Source organism: Trichosurus vulpecula, chromosome 5 (assembly GCF_011100635.1).
Source record: "Trichosurus vulpecula isolate mTriVul1 chromosome 5, mTriVul1.pri, whole genome shotgun sequence".
NCBI lineage: Eukaryota > Metazoa > Chordata > Mammalia > Diprotodontia > Phalangeridae > Trichosurus > Trichosurus vulpecula.
In genome coordinates, this window is record NC_050577.1 from 218,410,939 (window position 1) to 218,435,915 (window position 24,977).

General features: G+C 42.4%; 2 protein-coding genes across 2 annotated transcripts in view; both read left to right on the forward strand.

Moving 5' to 3' along the window:
- Positions 1 to 17,750, forward strand: part of LTA4H (leukotriene A4 hydrolase) — a 41,787-nt gene extending 24,037 nt beyond the window's left edge. The window contains exons 13-19 of the mRNA XM_036761675.1: positions 583 to 686; positions 1,466 to 1,536; positions 3,473 to 3,527; positions 8,477 to 8,572; positions 10,921 to 11,003; positions 14,846 to 14,950; positions 17,470 to 17,750. Coding sequence (XP_036617570.1) covers positions 583 to 686; positions 1,466 to 1,536; positions 3,473 to 3,527; positions 8,477 to 8,572; positions 10,921 to 11,003; positions 14,846 to 14,950; positions 17,470 to 17,587 — 632 coding nt within the window. The 3' untranslated portion in view covers positions 17,588 to 17,750. The remainder of the gene's footprint in view (positions 1 to 582; positions 687 to 1,465; positions 1,537 to 3,472; positions 3,528 to 8,476; positions 8,573 to 10,920; positions 11,004 to 14,845; positions 14,951 to 17,469) is intronic.
- A 6,344-nt stretch (positions 17,751 to 24,094) lies between these two features.
- The window catches only part of HAL (histidine ammonia-lyase), a gene marked incomplete in the record, with an annotated part of 8,884 nt that continues 8,001 nt past the window's right edge, over positions 24,095 to 24,977 (forward strand). The window contains 1 exon segment of the mRNA XM_036761990.1: positions 24,095 to 24,521. Within this exon segment, the coding sequence (XP_036617885.1) occupies positions 24,278 to 24,521 (244 nt within the window).

The following is a 24,977-nucleotide window of genomic DNA, read 5'->3' on the forward strand; positions in this document are numbered from 1 at the left end:
CAGACAGGACTCAAACCCCAATCTTCTGTCTTAAAGCTAGTCCTCTGTTACCTTTCCTCTGCTGCTTCCATTACTGCCCCACTTTGCAGATGAGGAAATTGAGTTTCAGAGAGGTTAAGTGATTTTTCCAAGGTCACACAGATAGTAAGTGTCAGAAGTGACATCTGAACACAGAGGTGGGTGATGTCTCCATGGCCAGTGTTTTCCCACTATCCCATGATTGGGTCTCAGATCTCTTTGGGGCTGGGTTCCGCCTCCCTGTTCAAATTCATCTCCCCATATTTCCAGTAAGGACCCTTTACTCTAGGCAGGCCTCTTCCAAATGACCATTCCATGCTCACTGCCTTTGCCTTTGTCCACGTCCCACCCCCCACCCCTACCTGCCATTTGCAAGGCATACCCTCTCTCTTTCACATAGCCACAACCTACCCATCCTCCCAGAGCCAATTTCACATGTATTAGTCTTCTATTCAGAAGTGCATTGGAAGCCCTTTGAAGACAGGGATCAAGCCAGATATTCCTTCTGAGCTCTCCATGGTGCCTGGCTATTCACTGAGAACTCGTTCTCCCTTCTTCTCCTAGAGGTTTTCCTGGCGTTCTTAAAAGCTTACATTAAGGAATTTTCCTACAAGAGCATAACGACCGACGATTGGAAAGCCTTCCTGTATTCCCACTTCAAAGACAAGGTGAGGTGCACACGACGTTTTCTTGTACTTGGCAGACATCTGCGAAGGCGTTTCAAGTTACTTTGCACCTGTGGGCTAGGATTGTTTCAAGAATGAACTCAGTGGCCTTGTTTTATTGATCAAAACAGCATAAATGACTTTATAGAGTTTTCTTCTGAGACTCAGTTTGATTTCCCTGAAGAACGACTCTCCACGCTAGACCTGATTAACAAGCCATTGCATACTGGTATTTGTTACAGCTCCCTCGGGATGATCTTGCCACGAGGCACGTTATCGTAATTACATATTGCACTCTGTACAATGAAGGTGCTGCTAATATCCCCGTGCCAGGGCGGTTGTGAGATTCAAAAGAGGCGCTGTTTGTAAAGTGCTTTGCAGACAGAGACCTCCATGAATGCTATCATTCTCATTATTGTAACATAATAAATGACATGGTCACTGTGGGTGACTCTTTGGGTCAGAATTCCCTCCTCCAGTGCAGATAGCCACCCATGGATGTCTTAGTAAACCAGTACTAGGGATTTGCCTGAGGCTCATGGGGTCAAGTGACTTGTCCAGAGTCACCCAGCAGGTGTCAGGAAACAGGATTTGAATCCAGCTCTTTCTGACTCTAGGCCTTGCACTCTACCTGCTATCCCGCACTGTCTCTTAATATTATTACTGTTGCAATATACATTATAGTCTCACATTTTGAAGACATAGCACTTGTGCAGGGGCCTGTTTTGGGCAGAGAAAGGTTATCGTGTGGCTGACTGGATAATTTTCTCAATTGCTTGCAGACCGATGTTCTTAACCAAGTTGACTGGAATGCCTGGTTCTTCTCTCCTGGCCTGCCACCTGTAAAACCAAAGTAAGTGTTTCCTTCAGAAGCCAGTTTTCCTCTGTCCCAGGTCTGTCCTCTTCCTGAAGTCAGTGGTGGTGCTGCAGGTAGAATGGAATCTCAGAGCGCTAACCCCAAATGCGCTCTGTCCACTGGAAAGCACCACAGAGTGTGAGTTGTGCTGCTCACTCTCCTGCGGAGCCCAGTGGGATTGGGCTTCAAGAGCCATGGCTCATTTCACACCCAGCCCATGGATCTTGAGACCCTCCCACACCTTCATGTGCTTTGCTCCATGGCCAAAACACCAGAATGGTCAGTCTTCTGCTGAGCCCCCATAGCTTCAATGACGCTGATCCCCAGCCTGTCCAGACTTTTCCACTTTGTGAAGATCTATGAGCGCTTGCTCTCTCTCAGAATAGCTGGGAACAGGCCACCTTCATGCCCCAGTGAGGCTGAAGAGGAGGTCTTTGGACACACAGTGAGAACATACATTACCTTTGGCCACTAAGAGGGAATGGTACTTAACAAAGAAATGTCAGAGTCTCAGATCTGGAAGGGACGGTGGAGGCTGTGCAGGCCTCTTACAGTAAGCCTCAGTCCCTTCCACAGCATGCCTGATGAGTGGCCAGCCAGGCTTCACTCACCATGCCATTGGTGAGAGGGAACCCATCGTGTCCCAAGCCTTCCCAGTCCATTGTGGGGGCAGCCCTAATCTCAAGAAGTGTCTCCTGGGTGCCTACCTCTGGCCAGGCAGAATAGGCCTGATCCCTCTTCCACTTGAGAGCCCTTAGATTCTTGAAGACAGCTCTCCTGTGCCACTGAGTCATCCCGGCCGATTCCTTCAACCGATCTTCCCAGGGCCCGATTCCCAGACCCCCATCCTGGCTTCCCTCCTTGGAATGGCTTCCACTTTGTCACTGTCCTTAAGATGTGGTGCCAGAACTTTAGAGAGGACTCCAGATATGGCCTGAACAGGAAAGAGCGAGGCTCTTCCCTCATCTGGCTGCAGGAGCTTCTTTGGCTATCATGACCCACTATTGCCTCGTGGTCCACTGAAATCCCCAGCTCTCTTTCATCCAAACTGTTCCTCTTGGACTTAGAAAGTGGGTCTTGTGAATATTTATCCCTAGTAAATGGAATTTTTAATTTATCCCAGCTGTCTAGCCTACTAAAATATTTTTTGATCAGTTGGAATTTCAGAGTTCAAAGGGTCCTCAGAGGCCACCTACTCTACCTTGCCTCTGAAAATGAGTCTTCTCTAAGATTGGCCCACCAGGTTGGTCATCCTGCCTTGGCTTGAAAGCCTCCAGTGAAGGGCAATCCCCCATCTCCCTGACACTCAGTAATTTTCACTCGCTCCTAGCTTTGTGGTATCTGGGGCTTAGCCATGAGTTTCTGCCTCTATTTTTGGAATAGCTTAGTCCCCAAGGAGATCAGAGGACTCCTAGGGCTCCCTGGGATTTTTGAAGCATTCTAGACTCCTCCTACTTCCCCTTGAGTGATTTTTGAGCCCTTGAGTGAGCAAGCCTTGAAACCACTCCATGTGTTCTGCTCCTAGAGACATATCTTAGGAAGTCTGTGAACCAAACAAGGTCCCCAGGGCACATTGTGATGTAAACCTGTAGTCCTGGGACTCCAAACCTGCCCTAGGATTCAAGAATAGCTTCCTACTCATGTTATGGTGACCAAGGCTCAGGTAGCCTCCAGCTGTTTTTACGTTTGACCACCATTTGCGGAGAATTTCTGGCCTCCTTTAGATGCATAGTAATACTAAGCATGTTGGATTTGACATTTCACTCAACATGATTTCTCAGTTATTGGACTGTGTTAATCAGATTTTCTTTATGATACTTCGGGTAGAAGAGTCCATGTTTCCAGTGCTTCCTAGCTTTTCACCTGGGTTTGAATGCAAGGCTATTTTGATGGGGAAAAAAAGAGATGGATATTTGTGTCTCCATCTTTTCAGGTATGATATGACTCTGACGGAGGCTTGTATTGACTTGAGCCAGCAGTGGATCAAAGTGAGTAGGCCTGTGAGATTCCGGGCTCTTTTTCTTTTTATTTCTTTTTTTTTTAATAGAGGTATTTATTCATTTTTTTTGTTCTTTTTTTTTATAATTAAGGTTTTTTATTTTTAGTTTACAACACTTGGTTCTACATAATTTTGAGTTCCAGATTTTCTTCCCCCCCACCCCACTTCCCTCCCTCCCTAAGATGGCGTGGAATCCGATATATCTTCTGCATATAATTTCGCATTGAACTTATTTACACACTAGTCAAGTTGTGAAGAATTATGACCAATGGTATGAATCATGAGAAAGAAGAAACAAAACCAAAAAAAAAACCCAAAAACAAAGGGGAAAAAAAAGGCGAGCATGGAGTGTGCCTCAGTCTGCATTCAGACTCCATAGTTCTTTCTCTGGATGTAGATAGCATTCTCCATCATGAATCCTTTGGAGTTGTCTTTGCACTTTGTATTGCTGAGAAGAGCGAAGTCTGTCAGGGTTGGTCCTTACGGAATCCATATATCTGTGGTTGTGTATGTTTTCCTGGTTCTGCTCCACTCACTCAGCATTATGTCGTGCAGGTTTTTCCAGGTTGTTCTGAAGTCTGTATCATCCCCATTTCTTATCACAGAATAGTATTCCATTACCTTCATATACCACAACTTTTTCAGCCATTCCCCAATTGATGGGCATCTCCTTGATTTCCAGTTCTTTGCTACTACAAAAAGAGCCGCTATAAATATTTTTGTACATATGGGTCCTTTTTACACTTGTGTGATCTCTTTGGGATACAACCCTAGAAGGGGTATTGCTAGGTCAAAGGGTATGAACATTTTTATAGCCCTTTGGGCATAGTTCCAAATTGCTCTCCAGAATGGCTGGTTCAGTTCACAACTCCACCAGCAATGTAACAACGTTCCAATTTTTCCACATCCTCTCCAGCATTTATCATTTTCCTGTTTTCTCATTTTAGCCAATCTGACAGGAGAGATGTGGTTACCTAAGAGTTGTTTCGATTTACATTTCTCTAATCAGTAGTGATTTAGAGCATTTTTTCATATGCCTATGGATATGTTTAATTTCTTCCTCTGAAAACTGCCTGTTCATATCCTTTGACCATTTCTCAACTGGGGAATGACTTATATTCCTATATATTTGGCTCAGTTCCCTGTATATTTTAGAGATGAGGCCTTTATCAGAGACACTGGTTATAAAGGTTTTCTCCCAATTTTCTGCTTCCCTCCTAATCTTTGTTGCATTGGCTTTTTTTTATACAAAAACATTTCAATTTAACATAATCAAAATTATCCATTTTGCATTTTGTAACGCTCTCTATGTCTTACGTCATGAATTCTTTGCTTTTCCGTAAATCTGATAGGAAAACTATTCCTTGCTCTCCCAAATTTCTTATAGTATCAGCCTTTATTCCCAGATCATGGACCCATTTTGACTTTATTTTGGTATATGGTGTAAGGTATTGGTCTATGCCCAGTTTCTGCCCTACCGTTTTCCAATTTTCCCAGCAGTTTTTGTGAAATAGTGAATTCTTATCCCAGAAGCTGGCCTCTTTGGGTTTATCAAAGAGTCGATGGTTATAGTCATTGACTTCTGCATCTTGTGTACCTATCCTATTCCACTGATCCATGACTCTGTTTCTTTGCCAGTACCAGGTAGTCTTGATGACTGCTGCTTTATAGTACAGTTTAATATCTGGTATGACTAGGCCACCTTCCTGAGCGTTTCTTTTCATTAATAGCCTAGATGTTCTGGACCTCTTGTTCTTCCAGATGAATTTTGTTATTATTTTATCCAGTTCTATAAAGTAATTTTTTGGTAGTTTGATTGGTATGGCCCTGAATAGATAAATTAATTTAGTTAAAATTGTCATTTTTATTATATGAGCTCCGCCTAACCAGGAGCAACTGATATTTTTCCATTTATTTAGATCTGACTTTATTCATATGAAAAGTGTTTCATAATTATGTTTATATAGGTCCTGGATTTGCCTTGGCAGGTAGACTCCCAAATATTATATAGTGTCTAATGTAACTTTGAATGGAATTTCTCTTTCTATCTCTTGCTGTTGGGCTTTGTTAGTAATGGTGAGGATTTATGTGGGTTTATTTTATATCCTGCAACTTTGCTAAAGTTGTTTATTATCTCAAGTAATTTTTTATTTGATTGTCTAGGATTCTCTAAGTAAATCATCATATCATCTGCAAAAAGTGATAATTTAGGCTCTTTTTCTAATTGAGACATTTAAGGTAGAGGTATACTTGAGTGTCCCTCTTGCAGAAAGGCAAGGCTTTGTGGATAAATCACTGTTTTCTTCAATTAAAAAATATAGTCATTTAGCACGTACTGTGTGCAAGGTACTATTTGGATCATTGTAGAACAAAATAAATCTAATATCCATGCTAGCTAGTGAGAGGCATTGTGGGGTGGAGAGCTGACCCTGGCTCCAGCGGCCCTCTCTGACACACATTGTCTGTGTGACCCTGGACAAGTCTGTAAGACTGAAAATGGTAGAGACACTGCCAGCTTACGTTGGCAGAGGGGCTTTCCTTTCCTGGAAGTTCCTTCTGCCAGTGAAATCACAGTCTTGCCTCTTTCCATGTACATGCTAGCTAGTGTATTCAATGGATAATTAGCAATGAATTGTATTTACTTGTTTCTTCTATTCCTTAAATTAAATATTTTAAATGATAATTCATGTAACAGTCATGGGTATTTCCATGGAAAATATAGTAGTGCTCCTAATAAAAAGCTTACTTTTTGGCATCATTTTAAGGCTGACAAAGGGATTATTACTGCATAGTAGCCTTGAGAGGAAAGGAAAAGCTACAAGTATCATCCCATTTCACGGATGCTGCTTAGCTCATTTAAGTGACTTGGCTTTCTGGTGTGTAATATGATATGTAATTCAAACATAGTTTTGAAATCTGAGCACAGCTTTATTTATTTTGGTCTGTGTACAAAACTTTAGCTAAATTAGTACATTGCATTGTTTAAAGTGTAAAAAAGATAATTAAAGATTTTGCCTATTATTTCTGCCCTAAAGCAGATCGCATAAATTTATCTGACCCTTTGGAATGATCATAATAAATTCATGTGGGTAACTACTTGAACCAAGTTGCTATTGCTGCTGCTGCTACCACCACCATCACCACTACTGTTGTTGCTTCTTCTAGATGGTATTTACTTGGTGCTTTAGGAAGTTTCAGGAGAACTATACACATAGTAGATCGTTTGAATTTCCCAATAACCCTGGGGATGGGCGCCATCGTATTCCCCACTTTACAGTTAAGGAAACCAAGGCCAGCAGCGGATAAGTGACTTATTCAGACTCTATCCATGATGTTGACCAGCTGCCTTCTCTGGGAAGGTTTCTGCTACAATCTTGCATCTCCCAAGTCACTCCCTTGTAGAGAAGCAGACCTGTCAGGTGGACATGAGTCTCCATCATTGCCACACTGCCGGAAGTCTGAACCTTGGGGCTCATAGGGCACATTTCCAAGGTGGCATATTGGCCACAGTTGTGACTTCAGTGACCAGAGGTTTGGATTTGGTCCCTAGTTTGATCTAAAAAAAAAAAAACTCAGCCATGTGCTTTGACTCATTTGGTGTGAAATTGTCAGTCAACAGAGAACCAGCAGTGTGTGCTGGAGACAGACCTGGCCTTGGAAACAGGAAGACCTGAGGTCAAATCCTGTCACACACTTCCTAGCTGAGGGACCCTGGGCAAGTCACTGAACCTCTCTCAGCCTCAGTTGCCTGATCTGAAAAGTGGGGTTAATAATGGCACCCTCCTACCAGGTTTGTTGTGAGAATTGATTGAGATAACATATGTAAAGTGCTTTACAAACCTTAAATTGCTATATAAATGTGAGTCGTTTTTGCAGACACAACTTTCAGGTTTATAAAGTGGGCTTGTATAGGCACCTTTCTTCCTGAGGCTTTAAAAGCTTTGGCTGCTCCAAACTCCTGCTCCTCACAGGCCAGCTTGGTTGTCCTAAGTGATAAGAGGAGTGTACAAACTGTATTTGGGTTTTTTCCCCCTCCCAAAAGCAACAAAAGAAATCAGCTGTCAAGTTAACAAATCAGCAAGCACTTGTTAAATACTTACTGTGTGCTGGGCACTGGGCTAAGCCTCAGAAGAAAACTAGTGTAGCCACACATTATCTCCTGTTTTTCTTGTGCAGAATAACTGAGGAGGAGAAAAAAGGACTTGGGGGCAGATGGAGGTGATCGTCAGTTAGCAGTTACCCTTCTGCCCTTCTGAATTCTTCTGCCTTAAAAAGGATGTTTTTACAACCCTCCTTTTGGTAAATTGTGTTTATTAGCTATTAATCTTGTTTTCTTGGAAAGCATTTTCCTGGGAAACCCAAATATGAGAAATAATTTCATGATAAATGGAATAAATAGACTATTCTGCAATAGAGGGAAACACCGGAATATGATCCTTAACCAGTATGGTATTCAGAAAAATATACAGTTTGGTCCTTGACCCAAGTCTTTAGGGTGGAGTAACTTGTAAATTATATTGAGTGCTTTTAATATACCTTAAAAAAAAACCTACTAATGGCAAGAAGGAAGGGGATATTATTTTACTGCTTCTTGGGGTATTAGAATTTCTCATGAATATTGTGAACTCTCGGAGCCAAACAAATATTTTAACCCAATTCTTTAGTTTTCTATTTTTTATGTAATGTTAGTTTTCATAGCTTCTCCTGAAGAGACTGTGGATGCTGCTGCTGTATCTTTATGAAGCAGTGGAGTAAATAGTCCACTCAAAATATGATTCTCTCTTAAGAATATGGGAATATTATCCCTAGTCTTTTGAGGAAAAGTTCTGAAAACTAGAGTTATATTTATATTGGATTCAGTTCGGGTTCTTAATACACGTGCCTGTGGATTACTTATAAAGTTGGATAATAAATGAGCCTTTTGGGATTTTTTTTTAGGCCAAAGAAGATGATTTGGGTACATTCTCTTCAGCAGACTTAAAGGATATGTCATCTCATCAGTTAATTGAGTTTCTAGCATTGATGCTAGTGGCGGTAAGTGATCTATGTCAAAAGTATTGGAAATTAAGATGGGGAGAATAGTCAAGAGCAATATTAGAGCTTATCATGGGGAGAGGAGCCAAGAGATGGGGAAGAAACTATCTGTGAAAGTAATTTATTAGGGGCAACTGGGTGGTGCAGTGAGTAGAGCACTGGCCCTGGAGTCAGGAGGACCTGAGTTCATTTGACACTTATTAGCTGTTTGACCTTGGGCAAGTCACTTAACCCCAGTTGCCCTGCCATCCCCCCTCCAAAAAAAAGTAATTTATTCAAAAAGGATTTGAACATGTGAGGTGCAAGTCCTGCTGACCTCTTTTCCTAAAGGGTAAACTTTTCCAGGTGGAAGCTGGATGACCATTTGCCAGAGATGCTACAGAATAGGACCTCTTTTGTGTCCTGGACTCCTCTGGCAGTGTCTGGTGAAGCCCAAGGACCCCTGCTCAGAATGATGTTTTCAAATGTGTAAAATAAAATGCAGAGGGTTACAGAAGAAGTCATTTATGTGAAATGGTATGACCAATAAGGTCTCGTGCCTTTTTTGGGGGTGTTACTTCCTGCATCAACAGCTGCCCCCTGGCTTTGGGAAGATGTCCATCCCAACCTGCCATAAAACTGGAAGGCACGTAGTCCTCTAAGGTGGTCACAGGCTGACTCCTGACTTCATTCTTAAAATATTCCCCCAATGGAAGTAACACAGATTCCCTGCCCAAGCACATGGATGGGAGGCAGAAAGAGACTCAGGAAAACTGGCCAACAGGATGTCATAGCTTGTGGATCAGATTGAGTCAGAAGAGGAGGTCATGAAGGGGAGAGGTGAGGGGGACATAGACCACAGACTCAAGCCAGGTTACAGCATGGGCAAAAATTACTGCAAGATAACTATATAATATTCAGAGATGTCTCAGTGGAAAAGGCTGGAGGTCTTCAAGGGAGGTCGAACATGTTGAGTTGCTAGCAGAGGGAATTCTTGTTCAGAAACACATTGGCCTGTGGTGGCCTCTGAGGCTGAGCCAGTGATCTGGTTGATGAGCACCACGTGGACCCTGGCCAGTGGCACTGGCTTCCTGTATGTAGTTACATTTGATGCTCCAAAGAATAGGGATGAGCCTCAGTCTTAAAATCATGGTTGGTAGATCAAGAAGAAGCAATAGTGATCCTACGCGAAACAGCAGTAATTTGGAATATAATTTGTAAGACAATGAGGTAGCCCTCCCATTATGTTTGTTGCACATGGGACAGTTAATTCAATTCTGGGTTCAATTCTGCACTCTGCTTCCTAAGAGAAATATGGAAGACTTGGAGTCATTTCCCCCAAGAAAAGCTACATTGATGGTTTGTTTCAGTTGAATAAAAAAGCATTTATGCAGTGCTTAAGCAGGCAAGATAACCCCTGCCCTCAAGGAGCTTACATTCCAACTGGAGAAGACTGAGTTGAAAAGGGGGAAGGAGGGACATGATTTAGAGATGGCCAGGAAGTGGCCTGCTGGCCTGGCAAGAGAAGAAGAAAGCTTACCTGCTGGAGCCCAGGGTCCCAGTGGTAGGAAATAAGGCCTCCAAGGAAAGGTTTAAGTGATTGTAATTACTTACAGAAGAAAAATGAGTTTAAGCTGTATGGGCTGTGTATTAACTAATCTAGAATGCATACCAGCTACTTCCTTCTGAAGCTCTTCAGGACCAGGTGTAATCTTCACTCTCTGGGATGTGTCAGGCACACACCGAGGTGCTCCTTCTTTGAAGACCTGCACTATATATCTTCTCCTAAGGTCCATTTGGATTCTCTGATTTTGTCATCAATGTTGTTGGCCTTGATTATATAGAACTGTAAGAAGACAATGTTAAAAATACTCTCCCCAAAATTATTTTGTGCCCTAAAAACTTTGAGAGAAGTAAAAAACCTTTTGATCCCCCTAATTTACTTGTCCCCAGACTCCCAATTGAAGAACTTTCTCTCTTTTGACTGAACCTGGGATTTCACCCATATAGGGAACTCCCAGTGAGGAAAGCCCCTCTACCAAGTCAGCTTGGCACCTGTTCTGTTGAGAGATGCCTGGGACACTGAGAAGTAGCCCACATATCCAGGCAGTTTCAGAGGCAGGACCTGAACCCATGTCCCATGGCCTCATAGCCAGCTCCCTGCTATACCACAGAACTCTCTTAACAATAACAAACTCACACAAAGCTTAGCTTGTCCTGAATAAATTCTTTTATTTGTTAATATCCAATATAATTTTTTCACTTTGCAAAATTCTTGGTATTTCAACTAAGATCATTTCCCTGTCTCCAATTTCTTTCTTCCAAAAACAGCTGGGGCACCGCCCATGACACCTTGTCTTTTCTTTTAGGCACCGATTCCAGTGTCTCACATACAGCGAATGCAGGAGGTATACAACTTCAATGCTGTTAAAAACTCTGAGATACGCTTCAGGTATATAAGTGTGTGTGTGTGTGTGTGTGTGTGTGTGTGTGTGTGTGTGTGTATCCTCTACAGCCAGCCCATAGAAGGAAGGAATGTTCCACAGTGAAATCACCTAGTACCTGGGGAACAGGGAGGCAGAGAAAGAAACATCAGAATCCAGAGAAATCATACTCTCATCCCACCTGTCATGGGCACTCCCTTGAGAGGGTTGTGCTCCTCCAGTTTGTGGTGGGTGTGTTTGTTTTCCTTGCTTTAATATTGGGAGAGAAGAGCCCCCAGGGTAAACCAGCTTCTTTCCAAAACTCACAAATCAGTCTCTGTTGTTATCTGACTCAAAGAGCGCTTCACCTATTCCTGATCAACATTCACAGTGGTGCCTTGGCTTCCGCGTCAGACCACAGCACAGTGAGAATTAGAAATACATATTTCTTTAGCACCTACACCATTCACCCTGTTAGAATCCCAAGGAACCTTCAAGGGGGGAAAGAGTGCCGTAGATGGGAGCCAAGATGGCGGCTGAAAAGCAGGGACTAGCATGAGCTCCCCACCGAGTCCCTCCAAAAACCTATAAAAAATGGCCCTGAACCAATTCTAGAACTGCAGAACCCACAAAAGAGCAGAGGGAAGCAGGGCTCCGGCCCAGGACAGCCTGGATGGTCTCTGGGTGAGGTCTATCCCGCACAGAGCTGGAAGTGGAGCAGAGCCCAACATGAGTGGCAGTGGCATGGACCAACCAGACCAGGAGCCGGGCGGAGTGTGCCCTAGCTCCCTGAATCAGTGAGCTACAGCAGTTACCAGACTTCTCAACCCACAAACACCAAAGCCAACAGAGAAGGTTAGTGGGAAAAGCTTCCGGAGTGGAAGGAGTTCCCGGTTTGGCTACCGCCCCCAGGGCAGCGGAGGTGGGGCAGCTACAGAACTATAGCTGCAGTTGCTTCCAACCCCAGGCCCACCTGGTGGGAGGAATTAAGTGGTGGATCAGAGCAGGAGTGCACAGCCTGCTGAAGATCTAAGCCCAGTCTGGGTTGGGGGTTCTTGGGGAAGGAGGAGTGTCGGTGTGGCAGAGCTGGCGCAACCCCCTAAGCATGGGACATAGAACTCTTTAGTGTACAAGCTGTCATACCCTGCTGAAAAACTCAAGGGTCAAGTGAGTTGGTTGGGAATATGGCCAGACAGCGAAAACGCACCCAGATTCAGTCTCAGACTTTGGATTCTTTGGTGACAAAGAAGACCAAAACATACAGCCAGAAGAAGTCAACAAAGTCATAGCGCCTACAACAAAAGCCTCCAAGAAAAACATGAACTGGTCTCAGGCCATGGAAGAGCTCAAAAAGGATTTAGAAAAGCAAGTTAGAGAAGCAGAGGAAAAATTGGGAAGAGGAATGAGAAGGATGCGAGAAAACCATGAAAAACAAGTCAATGACTTGCTAAAGGAGACCCCCAAAAAATGCTGAAAAATACACTGAAGAAAACAACACCTTAAAAAATAGACTAACTCAAATGGCAAAAGATCTCCAAAAAGCCAATGAGGAGAAGAATGCCTTGAAAGGCAGAATTAGCCAAATGGAAAAGGAGGTCCAAAAGACCACTGAAGAAAATACTACCTTAAAAATTAGATTGGAGCAAGTGGAAGCTAGTGACTTTATCAGAAATCAAGATATTATAAAACAGAACCAAAGGAATGAAAAAATGGCAGACAATGTGAACTATCTCATTGGAAAAACCACTGACCTGGAAACTAGATCCAGGAGAGATAATTTAAAAATTATTGGACTACCTGAAAGCCATGATCCAAAAAAGAGCCTAGATATCATCTTTCAAGATTATCAAGGAGAACTGCCCTGATATTCTAGAGCCACAGGGCAAAATAGAAATGGAAAGAATCCACCGATCGCCTCCTCAAATAGATCCCAAAAAGAAATCTCCTAGGAATATTGTCACCAAATTCCAGAGCTCCCAGATCAAGGAGAAAATATTGCAGGCAGCCAGAAAGAAACACTTTGAGTATTGTGGAAACACAATCAGAATAACTCGAGATCTAACAGCTTCTACATTAAGAGATTGAAGGGCTTGGAATACGATATTCTGGAGGTCAATGGAGCTAGGATTAAAACCAAGAATCACCTACCCAGCAAAACTGAGTATCATGCTCCAAGGTAAAATATAGACTTTCAATAAAATAGAGGACTTTCAAGCTTTCTCAGTGAAAAGACCAGAGCTGAATAGAAGATTTGACTTTCAAACACAAGAATCAAGAGAAGCATGAAAAGGTAATCAAGAAAAAGAAATTGCAAGGGACTTACTAAAGTTGAACTGTTTTGTTTACATTCCTGCATGGAAAGATTATGTGTATGATTCATGAGACTGCAGTATTAGGGTAGCTGAAGGGAATATTCATATATATATATATGTTTATGTATATATATGTATATGTGAGTGTGTATGTATGTATATATGTATGTGTATATATAATATATATATATAGAGAGAGAGAGAGAGAGAGAGAGAGAGAGGAGGGAGGGCACAGGGTAAGGTAAAGATGAAGGGAAGATATCTAAAAGAAATAAAATAAAATTAAGGGATGAGAGAGGGACATATTGAGAGAGAGAGATAGGGAGAGATACAATGGGGTAAATTATCTCGCATAAAAGTGGCAAGAAAAAGCAGTTCTGTAGGAAGGGAAGAGAAGTCAGGTGAGGGGGAATGAGTGAATCTTGCTCTCATCAGATTTGACCTGAGGAGGGAATACCATACATACTCAATTGGGTAACTTACCCCACAGGAAAAAAAAAGGAAGAAGAAGATAAAAAAGGGGGGGGATGATAGAAGGGAGGGCAGATGGGGGTGGAGGTAATCAAAAACAAACACTTTCAAAAGGGGACAGGGTCAAGGGAGAAAAGGGGATAGGTTAGGAAGGAGCAAAATATAGTGAGTCTTTCACAACATGAGTATTGTGGAAGGGTTATACATAATGATACGCATGTGACCTATGTTGATATGCTTGACTTCTTAGGGAGGGGTGGGAAGGGAAGAGGGGAGAGAATTTGGAACTCAAAGTTTTAAAAACAGATGTTCCAAAACAAAAAAAAAAAGTTTTTGCATGCAACTAGAAAATAAGATATACAGGCAATGGGGCATAGAAATTTATCTTGCCCTACAAGAAAGGAAGGGAAAAGGGGATGGGAGGAGAGTGGGATGACAGAAGGGAGGGCTGACTGGGGAACAGGGCAACCAGAATATACGCCATCTTGGAGTGGGGGGAGGGTAGAAATGGGGAGAAAATTTGTAATTCAAACTCTTGTGAAAATCAATGCCGAAAACTAAATATATTAAATAAAAACAAAACAACAACAACAAAAAAAGAGTGCCATAGATGAAATGTAGTTATGATGTTGGGTGGAGGCTGAGTTTTTGAGCAGATTTAGAAATGGTTTTCTGTCAGAGGTGGTGCTGTAAATAAATCCATCTTGAGAATAAACTGTGTAAGAGAATTAAGGGAGGATTAAAGTTAAGTATACTGAGTTTTGAGCCTTGTTTTTTACTTTGAGGTCCCTCAGAGTCTTCCAGTGTGGTCTTGTTCACCTGGTACTTTGGTTTCCCTAATAAAAAATTTGAGAAAGTCATCATGTCAGGCCCTTTGAGAACATCATGGTCCTAGAGTCCAAGGGACTTGGTTTCGGATCCTGATGTCGCTGAAGGTCATCTGGTGACCTTGAACAAGTCCTTTCACTTCCTAGGCTTCAGTTTCCTCCTCTAAAAAGGACTGGCTTCAGTGACTGGCTCAGGCCCCTTCAGTTTTCAGCCTATGACCCTTTCCCCAAGCCCTCCCCTGACTCTGCTTCTCTCATCAGATGGCTGCGCCTTTGCATCCAGTCCAAGTGGGAAGACGCCATACCCCTGGCTCTAGAGATGGCCACAGGACAAGGAAGACTGAAGTTTACCCGCCCCTTATTCAAGTAAGGCCCCTCGGCTTCCAGAATCTGTTCTGAGCACTCACACACAGTGGGATGGTGGGATGAGGTTGGTTGATTGGACTCAATCCCAACATTTATTAAGCACTTACTTAGCGTAGCCCAGCATTTATTAGCCACGTTCTTGGTGCAGGCTTGGTGCTGAGGGTCCAAAGACTGGTGGAGGAGCTCACATTCTGCAGAGGCTCACAAGCTCAGGGAATGACTGTGGCTGGAGGAGGAGGAGGCCTCAAGGGGGGTGGGGTTTGAGGCAAAGTGGGTGCTTGGTGACGGTGATGCAAAGACATTGTGGCTTCCATTTTGAGGGAAGTCTATCCATAAGGCTTTTTAGATCAGGTTTCCCAGTGCTTTTGTCAAGGGGATTTCTGGCAATCCCCAAAAGGTTTTTTAGAAATGTTAAAGAAAATCCAGTCTGCTCTGTGGGTTCAGTGCTCGTTCTGTCCAGGAGGCCCCAGGCACATCACCAAGACGCTGTAATTTCCATCTCAAACATTGATGAGAACAAAGAACAGAGCTGGGTGCTGGAGCCCTGGTTTCACTGATCTGGGCCACCTGCAGTCTAGAGCTGCAACTAAATCCCTCCCTATGGGGGGATTGTGCAGTTTGTACATATCAGGGGTGGAACTTGAACTCAGAGCTCCCTGACTCCAAGGCTGGCTAGGTGCCAAAGTTAATTCACTTTACGGAGAAGACAAACTTTGTATTTGGAGATTCAAGATAACAGCTGGTCAACCCCATTATTCCTCTTGGAGTTTATATGGATGCCAGAATATTTCAAAAAGGTAAATGAAAAGGGTTAGCCCAGTTGCATAGTAGAGATTGGTTGGGGAGTGAAGAAGAGAAGTCTAGAATTATGTGCCAAAGCGGGGGCAGGGGTCATTGTTCGTCCTTATTCTCAAAGAGGACCAATGACATCAGGGAGATGATGCCATCACATGCAAGTGAATTAAATTTAAGTGAGGAGGGGCTTGCAAAGTCATCAACCTCACTCTCTCCTCTGGAGCCACCTAGGTCCAGTGGCCAGATACAGATCAGGAGATGTCCCCGAATGCAGTGGGAGACATTGGCCCTTTTAAGCTGAGGTCTCAGGTCTCAGTTTGACTGAGGCAGTGCCCAATCAGGATTAAGGTTAGGTAGGAAATGAGGCAGAGAATGGCCCCTTTAACTAGAAGGAGGGGAAAGAAAAGCCATTTTAAAAATCTGAATGCTCCCAAAGGGTTGTTGAGGACAGTTCTAAGCAAGGACTTAATTAATGCCTAATGAATTGGTTAGTGAGTTGTAAAAGGGAAAACCAGTCATTAGCAATAAGCCTGAAAAGGACCTGTTGGGGATGATTTCTGTAAGGCCCTTTGCTCCAGGCGTTGTCTTTTTCATAAAACAGGATAGCCAGAGTCTGCAGATATCCATGGCTAACTTGTGGGTGGCTCAACCCCCAGGTGGCTTTAATAAATGTAGTAAATGAAAACAAATTCTTTTGCTGCTTTGGTAAATTAAGCCAAATTTGATTTATACCGTCAGTTTTCCTAGAATATTGGGAAATTAATAACAACATTAAATCTTGCTTTTAAGTTCTGCCCTGATGCCTCTTCATGCTGTGGCCCATGACTGAGGAGCTTTGGTCAATTATACACTGAGCCTTTTGGAATGGGCTAGCTGATAGCTAAGGACCAGGCCAACCACATCCATATAGATTCCTTGCCAGTCTGGCAGGCAGGAGGGGGTTGGCTTTTTCTATTCTGACAGCACCCCGAGATATCTGAGAAGTTGTGGGAGGGTTGCATTTCTCTATTAGGAATGAAAGAATCCACCCAGGTCTGAAGTACTGGTAATTCAGATAAGTCATTCTTTGGGAATGGAAGCCCTCTGCAGCCCAGACCTGCCTCCCCTTCTGGAGGGGTAAGGAATGTACAGAAGTTACAGGAAACCACAGGAATATATTTTTGGTGGAGAAAAATGATGATCCCTAACTTTCCTGTTTTGTCATTTGAATTGATTTGAGTTCAGTTTGATACAGGTTATTAAGGACTGTATTTTAATATTAATATTCGCTTTTAGGAATTACGCAAGCTTACAGATAAGCAGTGATTAGCCCTGCCCTTGTTTACAGGTTCCCATTTGTCTTCAGCATTCAGGCTGTTGTGATTTCTTCTTTTGTATTTTAATCACCTTAAGTTTTTTTAATGAATTTTTTTTTCAAATTAAGTGAAGCATTTATGAAACACCAACTGTGTTTTTCAAATTGAAATGAAGCATTTATTAAATACCAACTGCTGGGCACTATTCTAGTCACTGGAGGTACAAAGACAAAGTAGATCCTGCCTTCATGGAGTTTACAGTCTATTTTCATACTTGAAAAGCAGTTGAGAATTGCATGTAGAAGGCTATTTTTTTAAGTTGACACAAGCAGGTACAGACTATCCCTTAGCCTATCCTGGAGCACTTAGCCTTATATTAAATTCTGTAGAATGTTATTTTGTGTAAAATGATGTAAAAATCTTTTGCAGGGATCTTGCTGCCTTTGATAAATCCCGAAGTCTGGCTCTCAGTGCCTACCAGCAACACAAAGCTAGTATGCATCCCGTGACTGCCATGCTGGTGGGAAAGGATCTGAAAGTGGACTGAGGACATCACCCACCTGCCCTGCCCACCATTCGTTTTTTTTAATTGAATAACTGAAACGTATTTGTGAATTGCTCTGTAATCACACACTCCCATTTACTTCTAGATTTGTATTCTATTGTATCGGTGATTTTTGCCAAAATAAAACTGAGCTGAGATTTTTAAAGCTACCTCTCATTTATCAAAAAGAATTTCTGCAGCACTGGAAAACTTGCCACATTTAATGGTTCTTAAGATGTCAGACCCGTGAAAGGAAGAAGGCCACCCAGTCCTGATCCACCGTCCACAAATATGCCTCTTTCTATTATGCCTAATGCATGACTTCGGTTGTTTAGTTGAAAGCTGCTGCCATGCAGAAGTTCAGCACCATCTAATGTCTAATTTTTAAATAAACTTGAAAGCACAGACACCTTTTGCTCTTAATCTGTTAACACCTCACTTAGGAATAAACTAACATTGTAACAAAATTAATTAGCAATCCCCTGTGAACAAAAACTGGACAGATTGCCTTCAGGGTTGGGGGTCTCCAGGACAGAGCCTCTTGTTTTGCTAGGGGTGGATAGGTAACTAGTGATCAGTGAAATGTCTCTCCAGCTGTCATAGCCCCTTGGTTGGTTTCCATACTTGCCTCTTCAGCTGACAAGGTCCCGACCACCTTCAGTTTCTTTAGTAATTTTGGGTGGTTGTTTCCAAAGCCAGTAGATTTTGGAGGGGGCAAATTGTTTGGTTTTGGTTTTTTTTGTAGGAGGCAGCCAGAGGGTGCACTGGTCAATCCTACCTCAGACGCTTTTAGGACCATGAGCAGTCACTAAACCTCTGCTTACCTTACTTCCTCATCTGCAAAATGAGGATAGTAAATACCTATCTCCCAGGGTTGTTGTGAGGATCAAAAGAGCTAATATTCATAAAATACTTTGCCAACCTTAAAGGAAGATAGAAACACTAGCTGAGTGTGTTTTTGTCTTTTGCAACAGTCAAAACCATTGGACAGTGACTGACCACCAAAGTGATGACTGGTTAAAAACGGTCATCACACAAAAATTAAGGGAACTACATTCTGGGATGTAGATAATTCTTTTGGTATTAATGAAGCTGGTGCTGAGGACAAATGACCTTTTCCTTGTCCTTGAGGTGAGAAGATGTTACAGGCAGTTGGCTTGGTTAGCCACAGAGGAGCATTCTGCAATGCTAAGTGTCAGTGGCATAGACAACTTTAGGGGAATAAATCTATTTATTACTGTTCTGGTCACATACACCTATGAAACACAGGCTAGTCAACAAACCAGGGAGTGGGTCGGGTTAGACCACCGTTTTCTTTGATAAGACTATACTGGCTGTGTGATCCTGGGAAAAGCACTTCAATCAGTAAATTTTTTTTTTCCATTTTAAAGAACTTTATTTAAACAACAAGATGTTTGACTTGAAGGGAAAACTATCTCGGATCAATTTCTTTATAGTGATTTATCCTTAGAGACAGAGATTGCCTTACATGTAACAGCTACGTACAAAAGTTACAAAATTGTTCTTGGTTTTACAATGATAAAAGAAAAACATTTTAATTATCCATTCAAACAAGGTATGCAGGGATTTTTTTGTGGAGTTTTTTTGTTGTTGATAAAACTGAGAGCAAAATAACTTACTGGAATATAAAGATAAAAGTTAAATGAGCATGCCACTAATGGAGAAAAGAGATATTTTCGCAGCACCGGTTTGTTTTTTCCCCTCCCCGTCTCCATTTGATGTTAATCAAAACATACTATTGGCCATTTAATAAAAAAAAATACGCGTTATGCCTGTGCACATACACCAGTTCCTTTATGTACAATAAAGGAATGGGGGAAGGGAATCATGGGAGAGAAAACTACTGCAGTAATCAGGATGTGGATGAACCAAATCTTGGTTTTCTAATTGTGAATGTATTGTTTTCTTTGGAAGCACAGTTCTGGAGTAGTGTTGTAGATCTCTTTTTAGTAAGCTCCTCCTGTCTGCTGCTAGAATACATCAATTATGTCTTCATCCTCCATTTCCAGCTGTGCAGGTGTGTCTGTTTGATTGGTTGGTCGCCCATCAAATCGGGATCTGATCTGCCTCGTTGACAAACCCTGTCATTCACAATAGGCTTTCATTAGTTTACTAAGTGATGTGTGCCTCTTCATCTTAAATTGCACCACTGAACCATTTTGCCCTGCCAACTTCAAATTAACCTGGTCACTGTTTTTAGTCTTGACTCCTTCCTTCGGCTTTTCATCAACCATGTGAGTCGGGTGTCTCCTCAGCCGCTGCTTCACAAAAGAGGCACCAGGATGGTCTGCTCCAAGGGAATGGGGGTGGGGGGGAAGCAGCAGCAGGAGGAGGAGGAGGAAGATGGTGATGGTGAGGAAGAGGAGGAGGCATTTTTAAAGTTCCTACTCTGTACCAGGCATTGTGCTGAGCTCTGGGGATAAAAAAAGGCGAAAGACAGTTCCTGCCCCCAAGGAGCTTACAATCTGATGGGGAAGACAACAGGCCAAACACATTGATACAAGGCAAGCTCTACATAGAATAAAGAAGTAATTAACAAAGGGAAGGCACTAGGATTCAATCTGCCAGTGTCCCAGACAATTCAAAATCAAGCTACCATTGGATATACAAATCTGCATTGGTAGAGAGAGGGTTCATCCTGGGAGCTCCCTACACCAAAGAAATTTTAGGGGTCTAGCCCCACAAAAAATTACATTTTCAGCCTCATTCTAAGCAACCTCTTGAACTCTATTCCTTTTTATCCAACTCAATCATCATTCTTTCACCTTAGCCCCCACAGCTTCCATTAAGACACTTTCAGAGCTATTAAAATGACACTGAACTATGATTAACATTTGAAAAACCATTTTGTAAGGAAAATGTTAAAATATCTAAATTATAGGATCATCTATTTTGGGATACAAGGTACCTTAGAGGTCACTGACTCCAACCTGTTCATTTTGTAAATGAGATTGAGGTCCAAAAACATTGACTCTGAGGGTCCACTAAGAGTGGACTAGAGAGCTAACTCCTTTTTTTCCCTCAATTATGTATAAATAAATTTTAACACTTTTTAATATCTTGAGTTACAAATGATCTCCCTCCTTCCTAGTCTTCCTCTTCCTTGAGAAGGCAAGCAAGTTGATATAGATTATACATGTGTACTCATGCAAAATATTTCCATATTAGCTATGTTGCAAAGGAAAACACAGATATCACCCCCCCCCCAAAACAAACAAACAAACAAGAAAAAGTAATAAAAAGAATGCTTCAATCTGCATTCGGGCCCTATCAGTTCTTTCTCTGGAAATGGATAGCATTTTTCATCCTAAGTCCAGAATTGTCTTGGATTATTGTGGTCAGAATAGCTAAGTCATTCACAGTTGATCATTGTTACAATATTGCTGTTACTGTGTACAATGTTTTCTTGGTTCTGTTCACTTGACTTTGCATCTGTTCATATAAGTCTTCCCAGGTTTTTCTGAAACCTGACTGCTCATCATTTCTTATAGCACATTATTCCACCACAATCACATATCACAACTTGTTCAGCCATTCCCTGATGGATGGGCATCCCCTCAATTTCTGATTTTTTGCCACCACAAAAAGAGAGCTGCTATAAATATTTTTGTGCATGTGGGTCCTTTTCCTTTCTCTTTTATCTCAGAGAGTTGTCTCATGCCAAAATGGTAATGACAGTGAATTGACAGGAATCTACCCACATTCAACAACACTGGCCTCTCACTCCCCTAGGCACGTTAGTGTCCTTGCTGTTTTCCCACTGTCATAGTGTTGGTTGGCCTTGGCTTCCTCATCTGTAAAATGGGGGGGGGGTTGGACTTCATAACCTTTCAGGTCCCTTCCAGCTCCAAAGTTAAAATGTTGTGATCCCAATTATGCCCCTTCTTACTTCCATGCCTTAATTCATGATCCTCTCCCTATGGGCAGAATGGAGGGAGAGCCAACCTCAAATCCAAGAGGACCTGGGTTCAAATTCTGCTTCTGGCATATCCTGGCTCTGTGGCCCTGGCCATGTGTAACCTCTGAGTGCCCCAGGCAACTGACAGTTGCAGAGAAGGTGCCAACATGCACTAGTAGAGCCTCACCTGGGAGTTCCCTGGACCAGTGAAATCATAGGTCCTCTCTATCACTTCCTTTGAAATAACCTGCCACTACTCTTGCCTACCCAAATCCTGCTCATAATTCAAAGCCCAGACTATACCCCACTTTTTCCTTCCTTAACTTCAGTGGCTTAAATTACTCTTTTCCTTTCTCTGATCTCTTACAATAACACTCCCAGTTTGGACTGTACAATTGAGCATTTGATTCTATTTTTCCTCTTCTCAATTGTGGATTTTGTGTAAGAAAACCTTCTCTTTTCCAGTTAGTTTGTGAACTCCCAGAGGGCAGGAAACACGCCACCTTTGTATCCTGAAACTCTCCTCCTTTCCTGAGCACCCGCATTTTGTCAGACTTTACTAAGGAATTACAGAGTCACAACCATCATTCAATGCATGGCGAGCACTTGCCCTTGGTTTTCTCTCCCTCCTGGGGCTACTCAGTAAGAGAGCCATTTGATGAAGCCTTGTGGAGATTGGGAGGGAAGTCCCAAAAGTAATTCAAACCCAAACCATCAAAACTGAAATTTTGTATTTAGGAGATTTGATGGTAATTTTCCACCATTTAATTCACCGGTTACATGCCTTCTCCATCAAAAATACTTTATTTGTCATGTAAATGTAAATTACCTTCCTCTTTTTAATACCTGCAGTGATTTTTTGGTTTAAGAAAAAGCAATTGTGCGGCCAGGCGTGGTGGTGCACAACTATATCTGCTAATGAAGAGACTGAGTCAAATGGGTTCTTTGAGCATGTCTGAAGTAGGTCCAGTACCAGTGAGGGGAGTGTGGAGGTACACAGGCTTCAGAATGCCTAAGGAGGAACAAACCAGTTCAGTTTGGAAATAGGGCAAATCAAAAGAAGAGAAAGAAGGAAGGAAGGGAAAAATGGGTAGAAAGAGGAAGAGAGGCAGGGAAGGAAGAAAAGAGGGGAAGAAGGAAAATTGTTGTTGCTACTGCTGTTGTTGGGGTTGGGAGGGGATGAATGTTATTTAATTGGAGTAGGGAACTCCTCATGAGGAAGCTTTCTCTACCAATGCTTTCAATGAGTAGAGGACCTGCCTCAGAGTCAGGACAACCTGAGATCTAGCCTCACCTCTAACACAATCACTGTGTGATTGTGGGCAAGTCACTTAATCACTTAGTACCCCCAAGCAACTCTCTAAGGACTATAGATTGCAGAGCATGTGCTGATCAATGCTGGTAAACTGCGATCCATGATCAGTCAACATTAAATTAAAATTAATTAAAATTCAATCAATATTTTTCCCATTAACAAAAAAAAAAACAATTTTTTTCTCTCCCTGCCCTTTCATTCAATATGTAATAAATATGCCTGGGCAAATTCCCAAATTGGCTATGTCCAAAAAATACAGGTCATCGCAAAAGTCTTAGTGCAGCTTTAACAGCTTAAAGACTCTGGGCACACTCTGTATACGTCTCATTCTGTGCTGAGTCCATACCCTCCAGCACAGGAGGTGGGTAGCATGTAGAACTATCAGTCCTCTGAAATCTTGGTTTATCTATAGTTCGGACAGACTTCTTAATGATTTCAGAGTTGTCTTATACACAAAGAGTGCTTATGGAGATACACATTTTTTGGAACCTATGTAAAACTCTGCTCTAATTCTAGGATAGATATAATCAGAAGTTTCATCCTGGGAGTAGATGGAACTCTTTACAAACAGTGGCCTAATCATTCCGAACAGGGAAAAGGAAAAAGGTCTCCCTGATTGGCCTCTTCTGTGGGCTGACTTTTAGGTCGTAGCCTTTGGAGTAGCACAGAGAGAGAGAGAGAGCATGCTTCAGTCCATATTCAGTTCTTTTCCTGGAGGCAGACAGCATTTTTCATCATAAGTCCTTTAGAGTTGTCTTGGATCATTGTATTGCTAAGAACAGCTAAGGGATTCACAGTTCATCATATAACATTGCTGTTACTGTGTACAGTGTTCTGGTTCTGCTCACTTCGCTCTGCATCAGTTGATATAAATCTTTTCAGGTTTTTCTGAAATCCTCCTGCTCCTCATTTTTTATGGCACAATAATATAGTATGTATTCTTAACAAATGTTTGTTGAATTTATTTGCATTGGTAGCTGATTCACTGAATTTTATCTAAAGCCTCAGGTCCCCTCTCTTGCTTAGATCAGGCAGGCATTCAATTGCAATACATAGACCAAAGGGCAAAGTGAGAGAGGGCTTATTTTTTAAAAAATCAATTCCTTCCCTTCAGATATTACCCCACCCCCATTGTTAGAGTCTGTCCTGGGTTAAAACATTTCTAGGGGGAAGATAACACCTTACCCACCAGTTATTTCACTCCCAAGTTAGATAAGGAGGTGTGTCTCCTGACCCAGTTTGGGAGTGGATGGAGCTCTTTCCAAACAGTGACTTTATCAACCTGAACAGGCAAGAGGAAAAAGGTCTCTCTGATTGGCCTCCCTCCTTCTCCATGGGCTGACTCTTAGGTCATAGCCTTTGGAGTGGCGCATAGTTATTTTCTGTCTCAGTTCCCTTTGGCAGAGGTGTCATCCCAGGCAGAGATACTCAACGGAAACAGACCTCCAGGAGAAAAAAGATGCCCAGATATACAGTCCACGTACGGGGGGAGTGGCTGGCTGTACCATGTCAGGATGGCCTCACGGTGAAGTGGCTGGGCCGGGAAGCCGTGAGGAGGTACATGAAGAACAAGCCTGACAATGGAGGTTTTGCCTCGGTGGATGATGTGAAGTTCTACATGCGGAGATGTAAGGGGTTGGGTCTACTGGACAATGATGACCTTTTAGAAGTTGCCTTGGAGGACAATGAATTTGTGGAAGTCGGTAAGTGGAGTCAGGGATTATAGATCTGAGCAGAAATAGATCACGAATGGCATCTCTCAGCACACCCTTCAGAGTCATCCTTCCTGACTCTAGGATGAAAACGGAATCATTGACTGAGAGCCAGAAGGGACCTGACAGGTCATCTGGTCCAGTTTTATAATTTTACAAATGTGGAAACTGATGCCTAGAAAAGGGAATGGCCCTTAGAGATTGGTTTATCTGTTCCAAATTCCTCATTTTATGAAGAAACTGAGTCTCAGAAGAAGGGCTATTAAAAGTTACCTGGTCCACCCCCCTCCACACTTTACAGATGAGGAAACTAAGTCTCAGAGATAAGAAAGGCCATTAAAAGGGCCAACTCCCCTATTTTTCAGATGAGGAAAGTAAGTGAGGAAAATTCATCCTAGAAATAATCACTAGAAATCACTAGAAAAGTGATTTGCCCAAGCTCACACA